The sequence below is a fragment of the Ammospiza caudacuta genome, chromosome 9 (assembly GCF_027887145.1).
Source record: "Ammospiza caudacuta isolate bAmmCau1 chromosome 9, bAmmCau1.pri, whole genome shotgun sequence".
Taxonomy (NCBI): Eukaryota; Metazoa; Chordata; class Aves; order Passeriformes; family Passerellidae; genus Ammospiza; species Ammospiza caudacuta.
The window spans coordinates 38,900,676-38,922,358 of record NC_080601.1 but is presented as its reverse complement, the minus strand read 5'-3'; the positions used below and the strand labels follow the sequence as shown (position 1 = coordinate 38,922,358).

Sequence of the window (21,683 nt, the reverse complement as noted above, 5' to 3'; positions counted from 1 at the left end):
GCTTGCATCTTAGGTAGGAAGAATGTGAAAATGAATTTGATTCATCTTCCAATTACACCTTTTGTGCTCACATGCAGCAACGTAAACCAGTAGGGGTAAAACACTCCCAACATGCAGAGTACTGTGTCAGCCTCAGAAACCTCTGGGCTCACCCTACTTGCTCTGCAGCTCACTCGGTTTCCATCACTTGGGGCTAGTGATACTATTTTGTTTGATGTGGATGACTTTGAAACTGACAGATATAAACACAGAAATCTTAATCTATTGGTACTAAAGCAAACAGCCTGTGCAGTTTCAGTCCTGCAGGCTGCTGGCAGTACGTGAGTCAGGAAAAGCTTGGAGCACCCTCATGAGCACTGAGTGCAGGGGTAACTCTGCTGCAGTGTGACTGACAGGGGTTCTCACACAGCAGCATCCTCCGTAACACCACCACACCACCAGGAAGAGGAAACGTGTAACAGTTCTCTGAAGTGATCACCAACAAGTGATCTCTGAGCATTGACAAGAGCTATGGCAGCCACAGGGCAGCAGAGCTTGTGACCCTTAGCATATGCAGTATGAAGCGGCATATTCTGAATTGGTGACCTGACTTTCATTTCAACTATGCTTTAAGCTTCTTGGCTGGCTGACTGCACTACAGAAAGGATTGCAAGAAGAAGTTATTAGCTCCATATGAAATGCTGTAACATCAAACTCCAGTTTTTCAACGGATGGACTACTGATCATGTAAGGAAGGAGAACAGCACTGCACCTGAATGGGGGGATGCCAGCCTTTGGCACACAGGACATTTCCCGCAGTTAGATTTACAAAATAAAAACTTTTGGCTCAAAAGATGCGTGCCCACCCTCAAGGACACCAAAAAGACATTGCAGTACCTCAGAGAATTAAAGTGTGAAAACCATAAGATTAAATACCCATTTCAATCTGGGTATTATTTCTTACACCACCTTACCTGGAGCTTCAGCATTCAGGTCAAGGTTATCTCAACTTATAATGAAAAAAGTTGAGTAAGTTATTTTCACTTTATGCAAATTTCCTAGTCACCCTTCCACATCAAGATGCTACAGGCACAAAGGTCTGTACTGATGACTGCCTGTACTTTTATGGTGTGGAGTTCTACCACAGACATTGAGGAAATGCCTCTTGTTTTTCCTCAGAGTAGGAAGGTAGTGCAACACTTCCTCTGTTTGCAGGCAATCGTTCTGATTCACTGCGAGCTATAAGGGGATGGCAAGAGTCACAACCACACAATGTTAGTTACTTGCTGGATGTTCCTGTTAGAAGCAGTGCTGGGCAAGTCTGATGTCAATATTAACATTACTTTGTCACGTCACCTTTAGGTTTTCTACAGGAAGAAAAAAAAAAGATAAATCCAACCTGGTAGGGTCTACAACAGAAGAAAAAGAGAAGTCCTACCTCTACTACTGCTTTGGCATCCAGTCTGAAGTTGAAATCTCCAAAGACAAAATATGAAACTTTCTCAAATCGCTGATCGATAATTCTGGAAAAAAATAAAAACAGAACAAACCCGTCATTTGGCTTTACAAACACGCAAGAATATACAAGGACACACATGTTATCCTTTAGCACAGTCTCAGAAATAATTATTGGAACCATCAAAACTACCAGTTTATACTGGACCAATATATTGACCATATTTTTCAGTTGATTTTCTTTGCTTAGGTAATTTTATCTCCAGCTCCTGTACAACAGTGCATCTAATTTCCCATGCCTGGCTGACAGAGCAAGCTGGGGAAAGCAACAGTTCATACAAATCTTGCAGAAGTGCCATTTGGGGACCATGGAAATCTTGAGGGTATCATGGAGGTCCTTCACACTTTGGAAAGTTTAAGGATATGGCTTTGGTCTGGGCAGGTAAGAATTAGGAATGCTGAATTAGCAGCGAGTTCAGAGTACATTTGAGCTTACTGATATATAAGCAATGTCACCTGTGTTTTGGGGTACTTTGTGAACAACACAAGAAGTGACAGGGCTGGGCTGGACATCAATCATCCCATCTGACAGACTGAGCATCCCTGAGGCTCCCAGAGCAGCCACAGCTCTCTCAAGGCAGCTCTCTGTTGTTCACAGCAGATTTCTGCTGAGGCTGTAGCTAACACCTAACAAGTAATTGCTCCAGCTGTGAAAACTGACTTTTCCTCAAGCCTTTGCTCAGTCTTACCCAGGGAGATATAGCATTACTATCCGTCTTTCAAATCTCATATTATTAAAAGCTGTCATATTATTAGCTAATCTATCATTGGCAACAGTTGTAAGGTACTCTCAACAATACACAATTTTACAGCTTCTAGAGATCTTGGCATTTAGAAATCCACCAAGTCATACTTATTTTCAAACCAGGAATCAATGCAATTCATCTCCTATCAGTGGCTGAGGAAGGCACGAGACACCCAAAACTCAACTGCCACAGCCACCAAGAATTTATACAGACAAAACGCCCAGAACACAGAACCCCCCTGGGCGTGCAAGGTGAGAGAACTAAGGAAGGAATGCAGGCAATGCCCTGTGAACGTTCTGGGAATACACCAATAGGTAAGCATTACTGTCAGAAACTCCAGGTGAGCCCGGCAGGGCCCCCACGGGCAGGTGAAGCACTGTCCAGCAGGCTGCTCAGGAAGCAATTGTTTCACGTGGCTTCACAAGTTCTAATGCTCCACACCCATTCATTCTCAAAGCCATAAGGAAAGATGTAACATTGGATCTGCAATGAGATACTGCTTCTCCTCTGAAAACATCTCACAGTTTTCGTCAACAGTAATCTATTACATAAGGAATATTATTCTATGGAAAAAATTATGTGCATTGGGCCTAAGACACTGATCATTTGAGGAAATTCTCTTGCAAAGACTTATCTGTTTCCGCTATGAAAATCTCCAATCCTCCATTTAGCTGACAGATTATTGCAGGCACTGTTAATAAATACTGCCCACTGTCAGCTCCCAGCAAGCCCTGAGAAAAACCTGTCACTCCTGACCTGCACAAAACATTAGTTTGATTAGTGTCCTCATGGAAAATTGAAGGAAAATGAGAACTTAAAAGTTAAACCATTTACATTGCCACAGTTTGCTAAAAGTTAAACCATTTACATTGCCACAGTTTGCTAACACTATCAATTGCAAAATCACATCAACAACTTACACATCAGAACAAGACTTTGCTTTGCCAACTGTCCTGATTCAAGGATCAGCTTTGGCTCTGCTCACTGTCATTTACTGCTGACAGAGGAATGACAGATATTGCAGGAATGACATCAAGGTCCACTGAAGGCCTCTTGAAACAAATTTGGATTATGAGTACCATGCCTGTGATTGAATTATGCAAAGACAGATTTTCCAAATAAATAGACTATTAAAAAAATAGTCTGTGAAAATGTCTCCAAACTGATGATTGAAACAGCAAATTAGTCTTCTTCTGATCAATTAATGAAAACTCAGTCATTTTGTAGTCCTGCATATTACCTGATTAAAATGTGATTTGTATACAAATCATTGTCAGCTCTACAACTGATAATTTTTGTCCAGTTTCTCCCCTAGTAGCTTATCTTGTCGGACATTTTAGAAGGAGTGTCTCATGATAGGTTAGAGTCCAAATGTTACCTCAGAATGATGCTCCAAGTGGCTTCTGACACATCTCTTTCCACAGGTGGTGAAATTACTTCAGGTGTACAAGAAAATTCGCAACGGTGGCACAGCAAAGGATGCACACATTTATGTACTTACTAAGTGATGTGGGGTGCCCAACAATGAAAATTCCTTTAAGCGACTCAACTTAATACACGTATGCAACCTATTGTCCTTGCCATTACTTACTATTAATAAGTGGAACTTATTGTTAGTTCAAGGGTTCCCAAATCTTAGACCTCTTTCAGCAGTTTGGAACTCTGATATCTTTGTGCTGAAATGTCTCTTGGTACCTAAAACAGCCCTGAGTCAATGGCACAAGAACCAGTTTTCCTGACTGTGGTTTCAGAGTCTGACCTCAAGCCTGCAAAGGAGGTGGCAATAAAGAGGAGTACAGCAATGTCCCCTCCCCTGGGACCACGCAGAAAAGCTGCCTGTCACTGAGGGCACTGGGACAGAACTGGGACACTGCAAACACAGCCACTCTGGCCAGGGACACAGGCAAGGTGTAGGACTGGGCTGAGAGCTAAACAAAAGTCCTCTGTTCCTCGTGTTTCCATGTTCTAAGCCATAGAAATGTACAGATCAACATGTGTACAGGCCACTGAGAATTCAGAAGACAAATTTTTAAACAAAGAATGAGTGCTTGCAGAAAAACTGGGAAGGCTTCCAAATCTATGCCATTCTCCTTTGCTTTTTGTTTCTAAAAAATATCCTTCCTTTAACTACGAATCAAATAGTCTTTTAAAACTGCCACCATGAATCACTCAATGAAGTGATAAATCTGAACCATATAAAAAGAAAGCAGCCAGCCCGTGTCACCAGTATAAATCCAATGGTTTTAGTGGGAGGACCCAGTGCCATTTCCTTTAACAACTTTTACCAGCTCATCCCAAAGGGTTTCAAGCACACCTGAAGGCTCTATTCCTGTACAACTTTAGATAGCTTATGACAAAACAGGTGACTCAAGTTATTCATGACTGTACAGAGGGCACAATTCTACATGCCAGCACACACAATCATCAATGCCTTCAATGGCCACGCTGCTTCTTGTGACCTATGCAAGGCCATCAGGAGGGGACAGGGGTTCAGAGTGGATCCAAAACTCAAATGCAAATGAAACAGGAACCTTTTCCAACAGATGACAGACAGCCCTTCCATTCCAGAAAGAGAAATCTTCATTTTGAAAAGGGTGGAAGAACACATTCACCCTCCTCATCCTCTGCTCTTGCTCCAGAAGGAATCACTCATTGGAAAAGAATTTTTCGACATTTTAAAACATACAAAGAAAGATCTTTACTTCCACACGTTTTGGAAATCAATATAACAAATTGGCAAATCAATCAATATAACGAACTGGAAAAATCAGCTGCACTGGGAAAAAGCATGCTCCCATCTGGGCTTACTGCTGTCCCTGGTAAACTTTAGAGCACACAACTATAAACACCACAGATGCTTTCACCTCTTCCAAAGCCACAGAATTTGTAACTGCACAGAGAGTTCTTGATAACAGACTCTTCATACCTGGAACACATTTCTTGAATTATTTTGCCAGTTTCAAATGCATTATACATTTTTAATTGATGGCACTACACTGAAAGTTTTCTGCACTGAATGGGTTAGTGTCTGTCTTCACATCTTGTTTTATTTTGAGAAGTAGCAGGGACTGTTTTAGCCACAACAGGGGAGTAAGAGAAGGAAACATTCAAGCAATTGTTACTTTCAAGTGGAGTTTACAGTCCAAATTATCCCCATGCTGAAATGTTTTGATGAGTTAAATACGTGATTTGTACTTTTTTAAGGAGTAAACTTGACTGTCACTGCAAATTAACACTAAATTACAATTTACTTGCTGCAAAATAAATACATGTAATTCTTATTTTGGTCTAATAACTGCAATTTGGCACACTCTGGGTATCAGCAAGAGCTTTACAGGCCCAGAAAGAAGCCCCTGTGTTGCACAGAGACATCCATGCCCTGCAGTGTCAGCCAGGCTTTGAGCAAAGCTCGTTCCCTCAGCAGAGCCTGTGGCCTGGCGGACCCTGACCCATCTGTTATTGTGGGGCACCAGGTGAATGGTGAGGAGCCTCTGGCCTCCCAAGCCGTGCGGCTGGGATGGAGTGGGGCTCGAGGAGGGGTCACTCCCATGCCGGGGCAGGAGCCCGTGCTCAGGGCTGCTCTGGGTGCCCCCAGCTCCCTCTCAGCCTGGGGGGCAGTGCCAGCCATGCCCACTGCGACGGTAAAGTTTTCTCAAAGCCACTTAGGAAATGTCACATCCCTACCAAGACTAAAACAAGGAAGAGAGAGCAGTTCATCTTCTCAATACTACTTGAAATCTGGGCCTATTTATTAATTTCAGTTGCTACACACAGCAGGGTTCAGTGCAGTCCTAAAGTGAACAATTCTGTGTTATTAGAATCCCTGAAATCCTTTTGCAATATATTTTAAAGTACTCCTTGTAGCAGCTAAAAATAAAGTTACTTGGTTAAATGCACCTCTTTTTATAAATGCTGTATGGAACACTGTATACATACTTCAAAGCACTGAAATTCAGCCAGAAAATTAGAGAATCAGCTTCCCCTTGCTTTCATATTTTCCCTCTCCTATACTGAATCCCCTTCACAGAACAGAGAAGACAAGGAAGCAGTTAAATATCAGCAATCTGGTCATGGAAGAGAGCAGCTGAACATGATTCAGTGTGACAAGAGGCACTGTGATTTGGCTAAACCATTTCTCAGGGCACTTTGTAAGGAGGATCAGCAGCATTATTCCTTTAATAGCCATGTCGAATGCAATAGCCAGCTGGGTTTTGTCCCAGACCAAGGTATCAGCATCAGGTCAGAAGGTAACATTCTGTTTACACGATTATTTCCTAAAGCACTTATCTTCTCCTCGGTGTGAAAGTTGACTTTTCTGTTTGTAAGGAGGCCTAAAGAATTGAGGGAATGGGAAAAATTAGCTACACTGAGCTGGAGCTGAATGGCATTAGGTGGGAGGTCTGAGAAAGGCTGCGGCGGCGCTCAGCAGGACACCTTATTAGCTGCGTCATCGCAGTTCATTCAGGCAAGCCATACCAGTGTCACCAGCATTCCCACACAAAGACAAAGTTCTTCACACAGTCTATAAACATGCCTCCCTGGCCAATTCATCCTAACTTGACACTGCTGAAAAGAGGGGCTTGAGGGTTTTGGTTTTTTTTAAACACAACAATAACATAACAAAACAAAACAAAAACCGTGCAGCTCTGCCAAGCAGGCTGAATGGGGGAGAAGGAGGGACACCGTCACATTTCTTGGGAAGAAACAATCCAAAGGTCAAGCCATATTTTATTCGGTGAGCAAATTTTTCTAATAACTAAATATTTAAGATAAATACCAGCTAATATGAGCCATTGTATCTTTCTCACACAACCTCTGGGGTGAGATACTATCTCTCCACAATCAATTTATTTCTGTGCATTATCTGCACATGGGAGCTACAGACACAAAAGCTTTTACAAAGGGCAGAGAACCACAGAATGGTTTGGGTTGGAGGGGACCTTAGCGTATGACTGCCTATATAAAAAGTCCTCTACTAAGTGAAGGAATATGAAGATCACAACTAACACACTGAGACAAGAGGATCAGCTCACTCCTGGTGCGACCATCATTCCTCAGGACAAATGCTCACTCAGTTTACTGCTGACCTGCGCAGAGCTTGGAGCTGCAGGCTCTGTGTGGAGTTGCTGCAGCAGAAGCAGGGCTGGGCTGAGTCTCCAGAGGGCTCTGGAAATGCTCTCTCCCCTGGGTGCAAGCAGGGCTGGGCTGAGTCCCCAGAGGGCTCCGAAATGCTCTCTCCCCTGGGTGCAGCGTTCAGGGCACCCGTGGGGCACTCGCTGGGCACAGCACGGGCACCAGACCCCAGCCCTGCCCGTGGCAGGATGACTGTGCCAAAGGCATCGCCAACTCACCTTCCCTGCCCAGGCAGAACCTCACCCCAACACGGAACGCTTCCAGAAGTGGCTTGGCCATCGTGTTGGCAGAAGCCAAGAGCTGGCTGGAAGGTGGCAGGTGACCTATGGATAACAAGGTTATACAACACCTTCTTCTCCACGGGTCTGTAGTGCCAGAGGCAGTGACAGCTCCTGCACTGACTTCTGCTGGAAAGTTAGGGAACGACAACACTGTCTCCTGCCACAGCCACGTCAAGGCACTGAAGATCAAGAGGATGGAAACACGAGGTTTTGGCTTACAGCAACCCAGACCGTTCAGATTTCTGTTTTTCCTATCTGCATTGCTTTTTCTTTTTAAGTTTTCATCAGAGAGCAGCCCAAACACCTGCACCTTGAGAATCCGTCCCCTCCCCAGCAGAGGTTTCAGAGACAGCTTTGAAAGAGAACCCTGTCTTCTCCTGTACACAACCTCCCTTCTGCAGCTCTGATAGTGCTCAGCTTGCACACTTTTGCAATTTCAAATACACATTTGGGGGCAAATAAAAAAAAAAAAATTCCCATCAATTCCAAGTACAAGCTACCTGCTGACTGATAGTTTAAGTGTGCCTCAAAAGCCATAACGGAAGTGCCTTCATTGGCATGCCCAAGGTGGTGTAGTGCTGTCATTAAAAAGATAAAGTTTATAATATGTTTGTGCCTTGTTCTTTCTGATAAAATGGCTAAAACCTATTAATAACACCAAAATATCTCAAAAGGTCAAGCACCATACAGCAAGATGAAGGGAATTGTCAAGAAGCTTAGGCAATCATCTTAGCACTCAAGACATTTGCCAGGGCTGTTTAACTAATATGTGATGTTCACTTTTAATTTCAATATAGTGCCATTTGGGCAAAAATGTTGCATTTTTTAATTAATTACAATGTCAGCAGCTATTAAGATTAAAAGAAAGACCACATCAATAATAAATACTTAATCCAAAGAAAGGATTACAAGAAGAGCAATAAAAATCAATTTTTAGAGCTGGAAAATTGTGATTTTTTTCCTCACTTGACTGGTATTTTCATTATATTGACAAACCCATGATCTTACCTGACACTGACATTCGCCTAATGAAATAGCAGCCCTGGATAATGATGTAAGGAATTGTCAATTCTGCTACAGGACAACACAGCACTACAACACTGGCATTACCATGCAAAGAAATTTTCATGCTCTTCAACTGATACAAGAGAAAACTACATGAAGAAACCAGAGAGAGGGGATGTCTTTTTGGATCTCTGCTTTATCATGGAATATTAACATCCTCCCACACAGTTTCTGAGCTCTTCAGTGCTGGTGACACTTGGTGCTCAGCAGACAGCAGGTAACTGCCCAATCTTTCTGCATGAAGCCCAAGACATCCCAATTCTTGCTGTTTCTTCTGCAGGGCTTAAACGTGGGGAGCAAAGCCAAAGTCCTGCAGTCACTTAGTGTCAAAAGCACAAACGAGACAGAAATAACCAGGACATGTGGCAACAGGATACTGATTATTGTTAAGCTTATAAAAGTATTTTTTGTGACATATTTAGAGCAACTCAGACTAAAGACACTGTCTGTCCTAAACAGCTCATTGGAAGGAACAACAGTGCAAGGGTCAAGGAATTGTGTCAGATTTGGGTCTTGCCAGGCCTACAAGAAGCATCTTTTCCAGCTCCATCTCCTGTTTGGGCAGCAGAGCCTCCGCATCCACAGCGAGCTGCCAGAAATGGGGACCTGCAGGCTCCACCATGGGGCTGGCTAACAGCTGGGCTCAGGGCAACTGTGAATTTAAAATAAACCCAAGTGCTTCTAGAAAAGGGCAATGCAAATGGCTCAGACCCAGAGAGAATTCACTAACAAAGGATTAAACAATGCTCGATGCTGTGAACAGCTCATGAGCAACCCATTTTACATTATCCCTTTGAAAATCACACTACAGTGGAGCACCAGGAGCTAAGAGAGGGAACAAAAAAGGGGTGAGGACAGAAACGTTTGAAGTGCTAAAGAGAAGGGAACAACCCATTTTCCAAACAGCACGGTGATCAAGAAAGTTAAGAGCGGTCAACATTAGGCTTGAACAATGAAAATTCTAGTGGATATAACAGCAGCAGGACCCATTTCCTTGTTGGAGCAAAACTGACTCATCTTGGCTGCATCTTAAACCCAGCATGGATGAAATGAAGATAAAGCAGCTCCTCAGCAGCTGAGGCAGCCGCATCAACCGAGCTACGCAGGCCTGAGCAGGGTCTGCCCAGGCAGCCAGAGCCTCTCCAGCTCCGGCACAGCTCCTCAAACGCTGCCCTGCCGCCCGAGCATCCTCCTGGTGGGCATGAGCCGAACCTCTCCAGGACACGGCCCACAGCGGGCACGGCCCACAGCGGGCACGGCCCACAGCGGGCACGGCCCACAGCGGGCACGGCCCACAGCGGGCACGGCCCACAGCGGGCACGGCCCGCAGCCTCCTCCCACGGCGCTCCCACCTCGTGGGAGTCAATCTCCAAGGCGGCTGTTTGGCCCGGTGCCCACAGGCTCCAATGGCAGCAGAACGGGGCTCTTTCAACCATTCTCCATTTTATCAGCTCACAGCCAGCATTGTAAATAAAATCACAAGAGCGATTTATTTTCATTTCTCTGCAAATGAGTAAAAATTGGATCAACAGCCCATATAGATTCTCCTTAATTGAATCACAGTTATTCTAGAAGATATGGCCATAGGATAGGAGATTTGAAAAGGCGCAGACCACAATGGATGCTGATGTCAGTGTCACCTTTAGCTGGACACTAATGACTTATCTTCTTCCAGCTCCAGGCTCTCTAAGGAACAAATTACAGTAAAGAGAGAAATATAACCCAATGAGAATGTGACACTCTGCACATTCTCATAGAAAGCCACTTTCTGAGCAGAATCAAGCAGCCAACAAGTTACTTGCAGTAATTTCTAAGAGGCATTATCTTTTCTTGCATCACATGTTTAATTACACAGGCTCTCCTGGGAGAGGGACTGTTGCAGTAAACCCAACCTTGCCCTGCTTACAGCACTTACATTCTACTAGAGAAACTCAGCAGCCAACAGGGCAGCCCCAGGAGATCCTGTTAATGGAAACCAGGCAAAAAGGAGTAAAGCCTTTAGGGAAGATGAGTGCCACAAAACTGCCATGATCCACACCCACACTGCTGGACAGGGACTGTGTGGGCAAACAACTGACTAAAACATCTCCAGGAATCCCCAGAGCTTTAACTGCAGCATTTCTTCTGAAAGAGCCACAGTACCATTCACACTGGCCAGGTACAGCAAAAACTGGCTTAGTGCATCTACTCCATTTTTTCCTTCAGTGACACCTTTCTCTGTGATACCTGCAAGTATCTAAAGTTCTGGATTTCAGATTTTAGATCTTCGCTTCCAAACCCGGTACTGTTCACACAGATTAATCACAAGAGAAACATTAGTATTTACCATTTGAATAATGAATACTGAAAATTTATTATAACCTGTTCAGTTTGTAATGCCAAAAAGAAAAGAAGAAGAAAAAAAGAGCTCCAAATGCTGAAAACAACAGAATAAGGACAAAATTAGTGATTAGGATGACCAAAAATTATCATTCACTTAATATGGAACTGCAATTATTGTGTTCCCTTCAAATTATACTAGTGTATGCTTTCCATTACAATACATACCAGCACAAAAACATTTTGCTGCTAAAAATACAATCTAAGTAAAATTCACAATGTGTCTGAGCAGAGAGGGAGGACACACGGGTTGAATTTTTGACAACTGCATCAAGGATGCCAAAGCTCAAGCCAGCAGAAAAACAAGGAGCAAGGAAAAGTGACTTTGGCTGTATTTGACAGGCTGAAAGTAACAAGACAATTTTGCTGGATTTACTCTTTAAAGAGCATATTATCCAAACACGCTAATTTTGAGAGCACTTAACCTTCCTCTAAGGGGGAGAATGACTGAATATTAATGAGCTGAGCTTGGGGTGTTTAATGAAAAGCTGTCGATTTGAATGTGATCCAGGGGTTTAAACCTTTGTTAGAAGACGTTTGGCTGGAAGGTTTATTTGCCTTGAGAGTGCTTTTTATCTGAATACACAGAAATTTCACTATGCATTTGAAGGCTCATGTTAAAATCACTGCGGCAAAAAACCAAATAAAGTAAAAACGAAACCAAACCAAACCAAAAAAATCCCAAGCCCTCCTAAAGCAAGCTGCTTTGAGGCTCTTCCCAAATGACCCAGATCTTTAGAGCAAAGTTTTCCTTTGCCTAGAAACTAAGTGGCTTTTCTTTTGCTCATTCAGCTGCTAGTTCTGGGAAAAGCCCAAAGAGAAACATTTAGATTGGAGGGGTCTTTGAGAAGAGGTGACAGTTGACTGATGAGCATCCATAAAATGACAAAGAATAGTTGTGTGGAGCCGGTGCATCACATCGCCTCTCCCTGGGAAACTAATTGCTCTGAATTGTTAATAGTAACATTATTTTTCTGGCAATCATTTCTTTTCAATACTCAAAATCAGCATGAAACAGCTCCTTTGACCGGACATAAAAGTTAAATGTCCCAATGTTGATCAAATTAACTTCAGCTATGTGACAATGGACTATATTTGTGAGAAAATAATGAAGGGTACAAAGGGAAGCTTTATGCTAAGATTTCACAGTTGTAATGTAAAAATGTTTCTGTTGAACTAGGCCAGGGAACATTTCAATAGGAAAACAGAAGAGCACTGTCACTTTCATTTAAAAAAAACCACACTCATTTTATGGATCTCAATGCTTGAGATAATTTCAGGAAGTTTAGATGGCTGGCACATCCCAAGAGCCAGGGATCAGGCTAACACCTCACGTTCTGTCCTTCCCAAACTCTTGAAGGGCCCCATCCTGCAGCTTTTTCCTCATTCTCCAGCCTGGGTATTGCATTCATACACTTTTCCCCATCAAGTAGCTACAGGACACAACTAATATGTCAATATGGTTAATTAGTATGAAATATGCACAAGCATTAGTTATAACAGATGCATGAAAAATTAAACCAAAATGTAAACTATTTTCCTCTCTTACTCACATGTGTAGATTACACCCTCCAACTTCAGAAAACACAAAAAACCAAGTATCATGCAAATAGGGCTAACTGTACATGGCAATTATCCAAAATGTGCTTTGAAGAACTTTGTTTCCTCCACAAAATAGAAAGCAGATGTTCTTATCTCATTTTAAAGCAGACTCAGTTTTGACTGTAGACCTGTGCCTACCTGGAATAACATAACTGACTTCTGGGGGCTCAGCTTGGGTTTACACTGGTGCTGACAGAGACTCATTACACACCTCAATTTTCTACATACACACTGTATGTGTATTTGTAAAGTTACAACAAATATTTGTTCAACAACAGCGTGATTCCAATCCTCTTGGTCTTTAAAGCAACAATCTGACACCACATCTTCTCTCTTGCAAAATGGCAAATATTAAACACAATCTGGCTCAGCACATACCAGTGAGCTGCCTTTAAAAGTGTTCTTTCTATTTAACTAATTTTAATGCTATTAAAGTTAAATCACTTCAGGATTAACTTTATTAAAGCAGAAGCTTTATTAAAGCTAGAAGATCAAACCCCTGTACTCCTCAAACGTGCTATTAGGATTACTAACACATTTCCCCAGGAGAAAACTTTTAGCATAACTTGGTATCATTCCGTGGTTTTCCCCAACCTCCCCCGCTCACCAATGCTGTCACGTTGCACAGCTTTTTTCTTATGCGTTAAAACTTTGTGGCTAAAATAATTTTAGAGGTAGCAACTTCGCTGGCAATCTGAACAGTTAAACTGATCCATTTAAGCTTTATTTGCAAATCCTCTTCTGGTTTGCATCCCCAACTCCTATGGTAGCTGTTGCCCAGATAAAAGGCTGTACATAACTCATGTTTATGAAGATGCAGCACGAACACAACTGAGCTTTCACTGACTCCCACAGTGACCTAAATCAACTGTGAGAAGGTGTTTCTGTTTCATTCAGTGAAGGTTTAGCTCAATAAACTGTTTTCCTTCTCAGCATTGTTCATTGGGTTTGAACTGCATCGCTGTTAAATGCTCTTTAGCAGTTTAAAGGCTTTAAAGGAAAAGACTTATCAGTCTCTGTTTTTAACAGCACTAAATCTGCATTATTAGTTCATGCAGATAAGGCGATTTGAAAGCTCAGCTTGAAACCTCTCTCTTTCTGTATTTATCTGACACTGCATAGTTCCAGTAGCTCAGCTGGAAATGTAGATCTATGAAACTTTAAAGAGAGATTAAAGCCAAGAAAAGAAGTACTTTTCCCCCTATAGCTGCTCTCACTTTCCCTTTTCCTGCTGTCTGAGGAGCGCTGGGGGACAATGGCCAAAGATGGTTCCCAAAGCCCCTGAATGGGGACACTGTTGGTGGCAGCATTCATTCAAAGTAAGCTTCAGTGTATTGTCCTCCCCAATCAGCAGATCAGAATAGAGTGCGCTGGTGGCTGCCAAAAGGTTAGTCCCGCCGATGAAAGGGGCTTCCCATTATTCACTGGCTGCAGAACTCCCCCTTTGTGCCCGCAGCCCCCGGCCGCACTGCGGAGGTCCGGATCTGCGGCTGGCTGCTCCCTCAGAATGAACAATGCATCCTCGGCCAGCTCGCTGTGCCACCGCGCAACCCGACATCCAAGGGCTCCTTTTCTAAGGACAGCGCAGTCGGGGCAGTTTTTGGCAGTGTCACATTTTAATGATATACCATCGTGACATCCCTGACCCACAGCTGACACTAATACTACAGTCTCATTACCTTCCCCTTGCCAGGGCATCGTGGGAGGTCCAAAGCCAAAATTAGCTAATGAAGCACACTGTACGCTGCAAACAAGCGTGCAATAAATAATGCAGAAGGTTTGCACAGGTTTCCCTCATGCAAAGCATTAGAAAAGGAAAAGATACCAATGGAGCCAAGAAAAATGAAAAGAAAAAACCACACTGCTCTATGCAACAGAACTCAAGAATGTGCACCCAGACTGCGCCGAGATCCTAATCTTCCTGAGCCCGTTCTGTAAATCACGGACCTTTTATATATATGCTGTCTATGCAAACCTTCCAATTGCCTCCAGCATTTTCAAGCGATTTGAGCAGGTTTTGCAAGTGATACAAGAGAAAGGCAATAGTGGCTTTTTCCTGTTCACCCCTGGGTCATCCCAAAGGTGATGGTAAATTCCTGCTTGGAAAAACCCCTGCTTAGCCCCCTGCTGGGGGAAAGGCAGTCTCGACTATCCCACCTACCGCCCTACAGGACACAAAACCCACGGAGAGGAAGGAAAGCTGAGAAAGAACACTACTGGAAAGGCATTTACACACCACTGCAACATTTCCAAACATTTTCAGTGAAAAGCTACACAGGGAAAAATGGCAACGAGATATTTTACAGCACATAAACTGCTTTGTTCACGAGTGTCTGTAACTTCCAGGCTGCTGCCAGAGAGAGGCAGAAGGGCAGACAGGTGCCGGTGGGCAGGGATGCCCCATGGCTGTGCCAGGCACGCAGCAGAGGAGCAGAGCAGACAGGTGCCTGTGGGCAGGGATGCCCCAGGGCTGTGCCAGGCACGCAGCAGAGGAGCAGAGCAGACAGGTGCCTGTGGGCAGGGATGCCCCATGGCTGTGCCAGGCAGCAGAGGAGCAGAGCAGACAGGTGCCTGTGGGCAGGGATGCCCCAGGGCTGTGCCAGGCACGCAGCAGAGGAGCAGAGCAGACAGGTGCCTGTGGGCAGGGATGCCCCATGGCTGTGCCAGGCACGCAGCAGAGGAGCAGAGCAGACAGGTGCCTGTGGGCAGGGATGCCCCAGGGCTGTGCCAGGCACGCAGCAGAGGAGCAGAGGCTGCCCACGAGGCCAGGCACAGGCTGGCCCTGGCCAGTGGTGTGGCCTCAGCCAAAGCCTGCCTGGGGCAGCAGCACGGGGCTCAGCACCCTGCCTGGCACAGCCATTCCTCGCCCTGGGGAAGGACAGAGGTGACGCTGAGCAGGTGACACTGGCCAGGGAACAGCAGCAGTGCTCCCATGCTCACTGGGGCCCTGGTAAACAGGCTCATGGCCAGGGCTGCTGGGCAGCAGCGCTCGGGGCAGGAACAGCACACAAAGTGCTCTGGTTCTGTACTCCTTCCAGGCTCAGCAGTTTGTTTTAAGCCCCCCATTAGGCCACGGATTGCAGTGTGTGCCATGCTGCTCTGAAGGGACACGTTAAAGCTCTGTTTCTCAGGCAAACATGAAGCTGGCTGGCACCTCTTAGTAGAAATACCTGCTTACTCTGCCAACACACTGATGCCCACACAGAAACATTGTTTTCTTACTCAAGAGAAAGCTGTCTTCTTCCTGGCTTTATAATTAGGGTAGCTGTAAATTTCTGGGTATTTTTGGGGACTCCTCTGTATTGTATCACTCATTAGATGAACCAGCTCTGCAGTACCACCAGAACCCACAGGGCTCCTAACACCAGCAGCGACTGTACACAAGTGCTGTGTTGCTGCAGAGATGAGCTGCCTGCTGTACCCAGCTGCTGTGGAGACTAAAGCACACCAGCTCTGTGTGGAGGGACTCGCAAGGAGAGGCTGAAAGACCTGGGCTTGCTCAGGTTGCAGCAGAGTTGTCTACATGAGGACTCTGTTACTGGCTTTACCTGTTTGGTAGTTACAGAGAGAAAAAAGCCAGACTTTGCTCAGCAGTGCATGCCAAAAGATCCAGGTGATGGACACAAACCACTTTGAGGAAAACTCTGGCTGGATAATAGGGACAGAAACCTTCACAGTGAGGGCAGTAGAACACAGCAATGTGTGGCTCAGAAGAGCTACAAACCATCATGCTGGAGCTGCTCCAAGCTCAGCTGGACAAGCTGTTGAAATCAGCCCTGCTCTGAACAGAGGGATGAGTAAGGGACTTCCAGAGGTCACTTCCAACTGGAATTATTCTGTTATTCTGTAACTGAAGATGCACTTGAATGCACTTTATAAGAGCTCACATAGTCTAAAAATAAGCTGGTCTACCTAACACATTTAGAAAATAAGTGTGGTTCCTACTCTGCAATTCTGGTGACTTCAGAGTGGTTTCTGAGATCAGTTATTTGGCTTTAAAGAATAAGTGTCATAAAGTGATCTGTAACCTGCACTGTCTAGCAAACTCTGGCAAGCAGTAACCACTTTCAGGTGACAGAATAAAACCCTCCACATTTCTGAGTGTGCCATTTGAAACATCCTTCATTCGCTGCCCATGAACACAGAGATTGAAAGAGGCCAGGAAAGGCTAATACATACCTATCAAGTACATAGCCAAGAGCCTTATGCCGTATTCCTGAGTAAACCGATGGGCTTGTTTCCCAAGCAATTAAATTGGAAGCATCATGGAAAAGATGAATGTTTACCAAGTCAAAGGCACTATGACAAAAAAAGGAAAAAAATAAAATGATTCAGGAGAAAAGAAAAAAAAAACATTTGTTGCATCAGCAAAGCATTCAACACAGCACTTACTGTATTCACTCTTATGTTACCTTAATATTTACTCACAAGAACCGTGCAGATTAAGCTATCACAATCAGAAAATTGTCAGACTGCCATCAAGCTTACAGCTCATCCACAGATAAGACTCCATCAAATCTTTTGCATAAAGGATGTATAACATGAAAATGAAAAGCTATTTGCCAGTTACAATTCCAGAAATCAGGCAGTACTCTTTCACTAAAATATTTTTAAAACAAAATTAAATGTGTAAACAAAAAACTTTCAGTTTCAAAGCTGCAGCTAAGTGTCAAGTACAACTGTGGGTGTGCAGTAAACAACATGAAAAGCTCCTGAGCTGAGAACGTTACTGTCATTAAGGACTAGATCATATCACTGTGACTCCTTATCTGTGCCTGTGCAGAGAATGAGACAGCAGCAGCCAGCACATGCAGCTGGGAAGGCACCTGCTGCTTCTCTCAGTGCACGCCCGTGAGGCCGCACAGATTTGCTGAGGCCACAAAGGCCCCAAGCTGCCAGCAGCACACGGACAGACACCGAGCAGAAACCCAGGCTCCGCTCAGGGAGCTGGGAACGGGCCCGGACACAGCAACAGCGGCAGAGAGCACAGCGAGAGCACGGCCAGACACACAGCCCACAGCACAAAGAGATCCTGGGGACAATCTGGCTCCAGGGAGCAGCACATCCTGTCAGTGAGCCCACGCTGATGGAGAGCAGTCCCACTGGCCTCCTTATAAAGAGACAATGATCACAGAACTACAAAACATGACAGCTTGAGATATCCAGTCCTGCCTGTCTGAAGGACAAACAGAAAGAATCCCTGTAGGACAGGGAGGGCCCCGAGTCACCAGCTCACCCGATGTGTAAAGCTGTCTATAACCCACCCTCAAGTGTCTAAAACATGCTTGCTCTTAAAATTTACTGATGATGGACCTTCCACCTGCAACTTTCTTGTCCGTAAACTCAGATTTTCAACATATTAGCTATTTTCCTGCAAATTAAACTGATTTCTGCCCCTTCTGCAGGGCTGACAGCAACCAGTTTCCCTTGCTGTGGTCAGCCCAAGTTTCTCACCCCTAGCCAAACCCACCCTTCCTGACTCTGCTGTCCTCTTTCCAGCATACCTAGAGCACAGCACTGAAAGCCAAACACAACACTCTATCACAGCCTGGGCAGCACTCACATAATTACTGTACCTTCTCCCTTCGTGTCCTTCACAGCACCTACCTATTAACACATCTCACTAAGATAATAATGATCCGTATTCGATTCCTTCTCCCTTGATCCTTTTCTACAGCAGGGGTAATGAGTCAGTTATTCCCAAAAATAGTATTGGTGCTTTTAACTTCTCCTCTCAAAGTGCAACGCTCTGCATTTCCCTGACTGTCATCTTCCAATACTACTTCCTTGAGAATATCAAAATTATTCTGGTTGCTGATTCTGACCACTGATACCCTTGCAAACATCCCCAAGCTTGGTGCCTTGCCTAAATGCTGTAAGCACATTCTCTGCTCCATTTTCACTAGCAAATATGAACTACATATGTAAACTATATTTAAGACTGTAATGCATCCAGTGCACTATCTTGCACCTGCTAAAACACTGAGAACTATTTGAGTAGAAACAAACACCTTCACCTTATAGTCAAGACACTAAAAAACCCCCACAAAATGAAAGTGCATGAATTATATAGTTCTCTTTCATTTTTGCATAATGTCAAAATTCATGAGTGCCCCAGGATTCTTTAATTCTTTGTCTACACTAAAAGGTAAGGTAATGAAGAATAATGGATTTGAAAAATCTGGATTCGCAGAGAAACTCAACTGGGGCAGACCACTGATCAGAAAGGAAGAAAAAGGACAGTTCTCTGAAGTCTGTTAAGGTCACTTTTCTGGTTTTTGGCATGAGATACATTCTGTAACAATGTGTTCCTAAGTAGGGAAAATGAATAGTTCCCCTCAAGGTCTCACACAGAAGTACTAACTGGGCTCTATTTTTATTGACCTATTAGACTGCAGAAATGCATTGATCAAAAGTCACGATTTATGGAAATGGTTTTCATGACTATGGGCAGAACTTTGTTCATATGCACAGAGACTGGGTGCAAGCACTCATCACACCCTGAAAAGTCACATTAGGCACTGAGACCTCCTTAGGTGTATTTTGTAATAACCTGCATTTCCCATAGTATTTCACTTTCATTCTGCAGAAATTGTACATAGTAACTCACCCCTTCAGTTTCCCATTAGAAACATCTGAGACCTTGCTAGATCATGTGGATCAAAACTGCAAATTACACCAGACAGAACCAGCACCATGGCTCAGCTCATTACAGACCAGGAGAAGCTGTGAGGTTCCTCATCCTCGCTGCCCAACACACCCAAACATCCCCTGCAGCCACAGACTGTGTTTTTTTAATACCCCCACAGGAAAACATTACATTTAAATCTGTCTCTGAAGAACCTTTTTTTTTCTTGGAAAGGTCTAAAAATAAATTCATGTTGTTTTTTCAGCAGAGAGGAAATCCCAGAGAACAGAAGAGACAGAACCTAGGGAAGTCATGATGCAAGAGCAAAGTCCAGATTAACATCTGATGTTAGCACCCACTTCTGCAATTATCTAGCGCTGGAATCGCACCCCACACATACGGATCTGGAAAAATTAACATGAAGCTACAGTATCACACAACTGCCTGCCCAATTTCTGGGTCAGAAGCCCATAAAAGGAATAAACCTGGTGCCTTTTCTGTTTTCACAAGCTGTCTAATTAAATAAACGTGCTTATGCCAACAAAGCCAGAACACTGTTCAGTACTCAGAAGTCAACCTATGTGAACATTCATGAGATTTCAAAATCAAGCTTTCGATTGTAAGATGTGAAACAACCACATGAGGAGGGGAAAAGTGTTGAATGCTCGTGTACACATACATGACTACAATATAAGTAAGCAGCAAAGACCAAAGCTGTGAGTACATGATAAAAAAGCAAGGCCAGATTTCCAGGCAGGCTTAGAGAAATCTGAAGAAGACTTCTTCAGATTTCCACAGAACATGTTCTTTTTGCAGAAGCCCCAGAGGTGAGGGCTGTGGTGCCTGACCCAGGTGAGATGCTGCCAAGCCCCAGCAGCACCAGGCGTGGTGCAGCAGCAGGGGGACAGTGTCAGCTCCATGCTGTGCCTGACTCAGTGATCCCTGTGCCCCTCTGACTGCACGGGGTCACACCAACCCCACAGTGCAGCAGGGACAGCAGCAGGGACAGTGTCAGCTCCACACTGTGCCTGATCCTGACCCTGAGCCCCTCTGACTGCACAGGGTCACACCGACCCCACAGTGCAGCAGGGACAGTGTCAGCTCCACGCTGTGCCTGTCCCTGTGCCCTGAGCTGTCCCAGGGACAGTGTCAGCTCCACACTGTGCCTGTCCCTGCCCCAGAGCCCCTCTGACTGCACGGGGTCACACCAACACCACAACTGCTCATGCACCATCACAATTCACTGAGCACCCCGTGCTCAACAGACAATAAAGCAGGTGGGGAACCTACCTGCTCTATGAACAGGCCAATCTACACATGAAAATACCTGCTTGAAATTGTTGTTAACAAACGTAATCAGAAACAACATCAAGATGCAACTTACCAATCAGTAATACACCACCTTGTTCGAATGAAACCTTTTCTGGACCACTTGCACTGAAAAATAAATGAATAAGAACCAATCACCTTAGGTAAAGAATACTGTGAAAGTGAAATGTACTGACACAAAGAACAAAATGAAGCAGAGTTCATCCATACATTATAACCAAGAAGCACTGAACACAAACTGAGGTACCTTTAAAACAGATATTTTGTCTTTTATAAATCCTGGAATTAATTATATTTTTGATCCTGCAGCAGTTACAAAATTATATGTAAAATTAATAAAAGCCCTGGCAGTTGTTTACAAATGAAAGATAACCAAATAGGAAAGCTTTCCAGCTATATTTATGCTTAGCTTAAACCAGCAAATTCTTATTGCCTATGCACAAATGTTTTCTTTGTAATTTTACCTGAACTGTAAAATGTCATCAGAGATTTACATCAAATTAAAATGAATGAGATCTGTTAGAAAGCTATTTCTCTCGCTGAGCCAAGCCACCCAATATTTCTATAAAATGTAAGAATTTAAATGGCGTTAAAAGATTCCATTCGTCACAGCCACACCAGTGGTGAGAAAGCCACAATTCAGCTCGGGCCCGTGCATGTCACTCACACACAAGAAGAGGTTGTTCAGTGCCACTTCCAAGCCACTGCCACAATCCACAACCTCCCATAAAAATACATGATTCTGCATCCTATTTATTCCTTGTTAACAACGCATGTGTGTCTGGGCTAATCTGCTCTGGGAATGAATATTGCACCACACAGGCCTAGATAACGATGCCAATGATTTTGCAGCTAAAGAATGGGAGCACTTATTGTGAATAAATTGCCAGTCCCAGCAGAGCATCCCCAGTCAGAGGTACCACTCCCCCAGACCTCTCCTGAGGCACTGGCCAGGTGTATTTATTCTCTCTAAAAACAGACAGGTCTCAATCCTAAACTCTACTGAGATAGGGAAGGGCCTCCACA

At 44.1% G+C, this 21,683-nt stretch overlaps 1 protein-coding gene across 3 annotated transcripts in view; it reads right to left on the bottom strand.

The window, feature by feature from the left end:
- The window catches only part of INPP5A (inositol polyphosphate-5-phosphatase A), a 183,299-nt gene that overhangs the window by 55,765 nt on the left and 105,851 nt on the right, over positions 1 to 21,683 (bottom strand). For all 3 annotated transcript variants that reach the window (XM_058810189.1, XM_058810188.1, XM_058810190.1), the window contains exons 7-9: positions 20,713 to 20,765; positions 16,880 to 16,999; positions 1,418 to 1,502 (exon numbers count right to left, since the gene is read on the bottom strand). In XM_058810189.1, the coding sequence (XP_058666172.1) occupies positions 1,418 to 1,502; positions 16,880 to 16,999; positions 20,713 to 20,765 (258 nt within the window). The remainder of the gene's footprint in view (positions 1 to 1,417; positions 1,503 to 16,879; positions 17,000 to 20,712; positions 20,766 to 21,683) is intronic.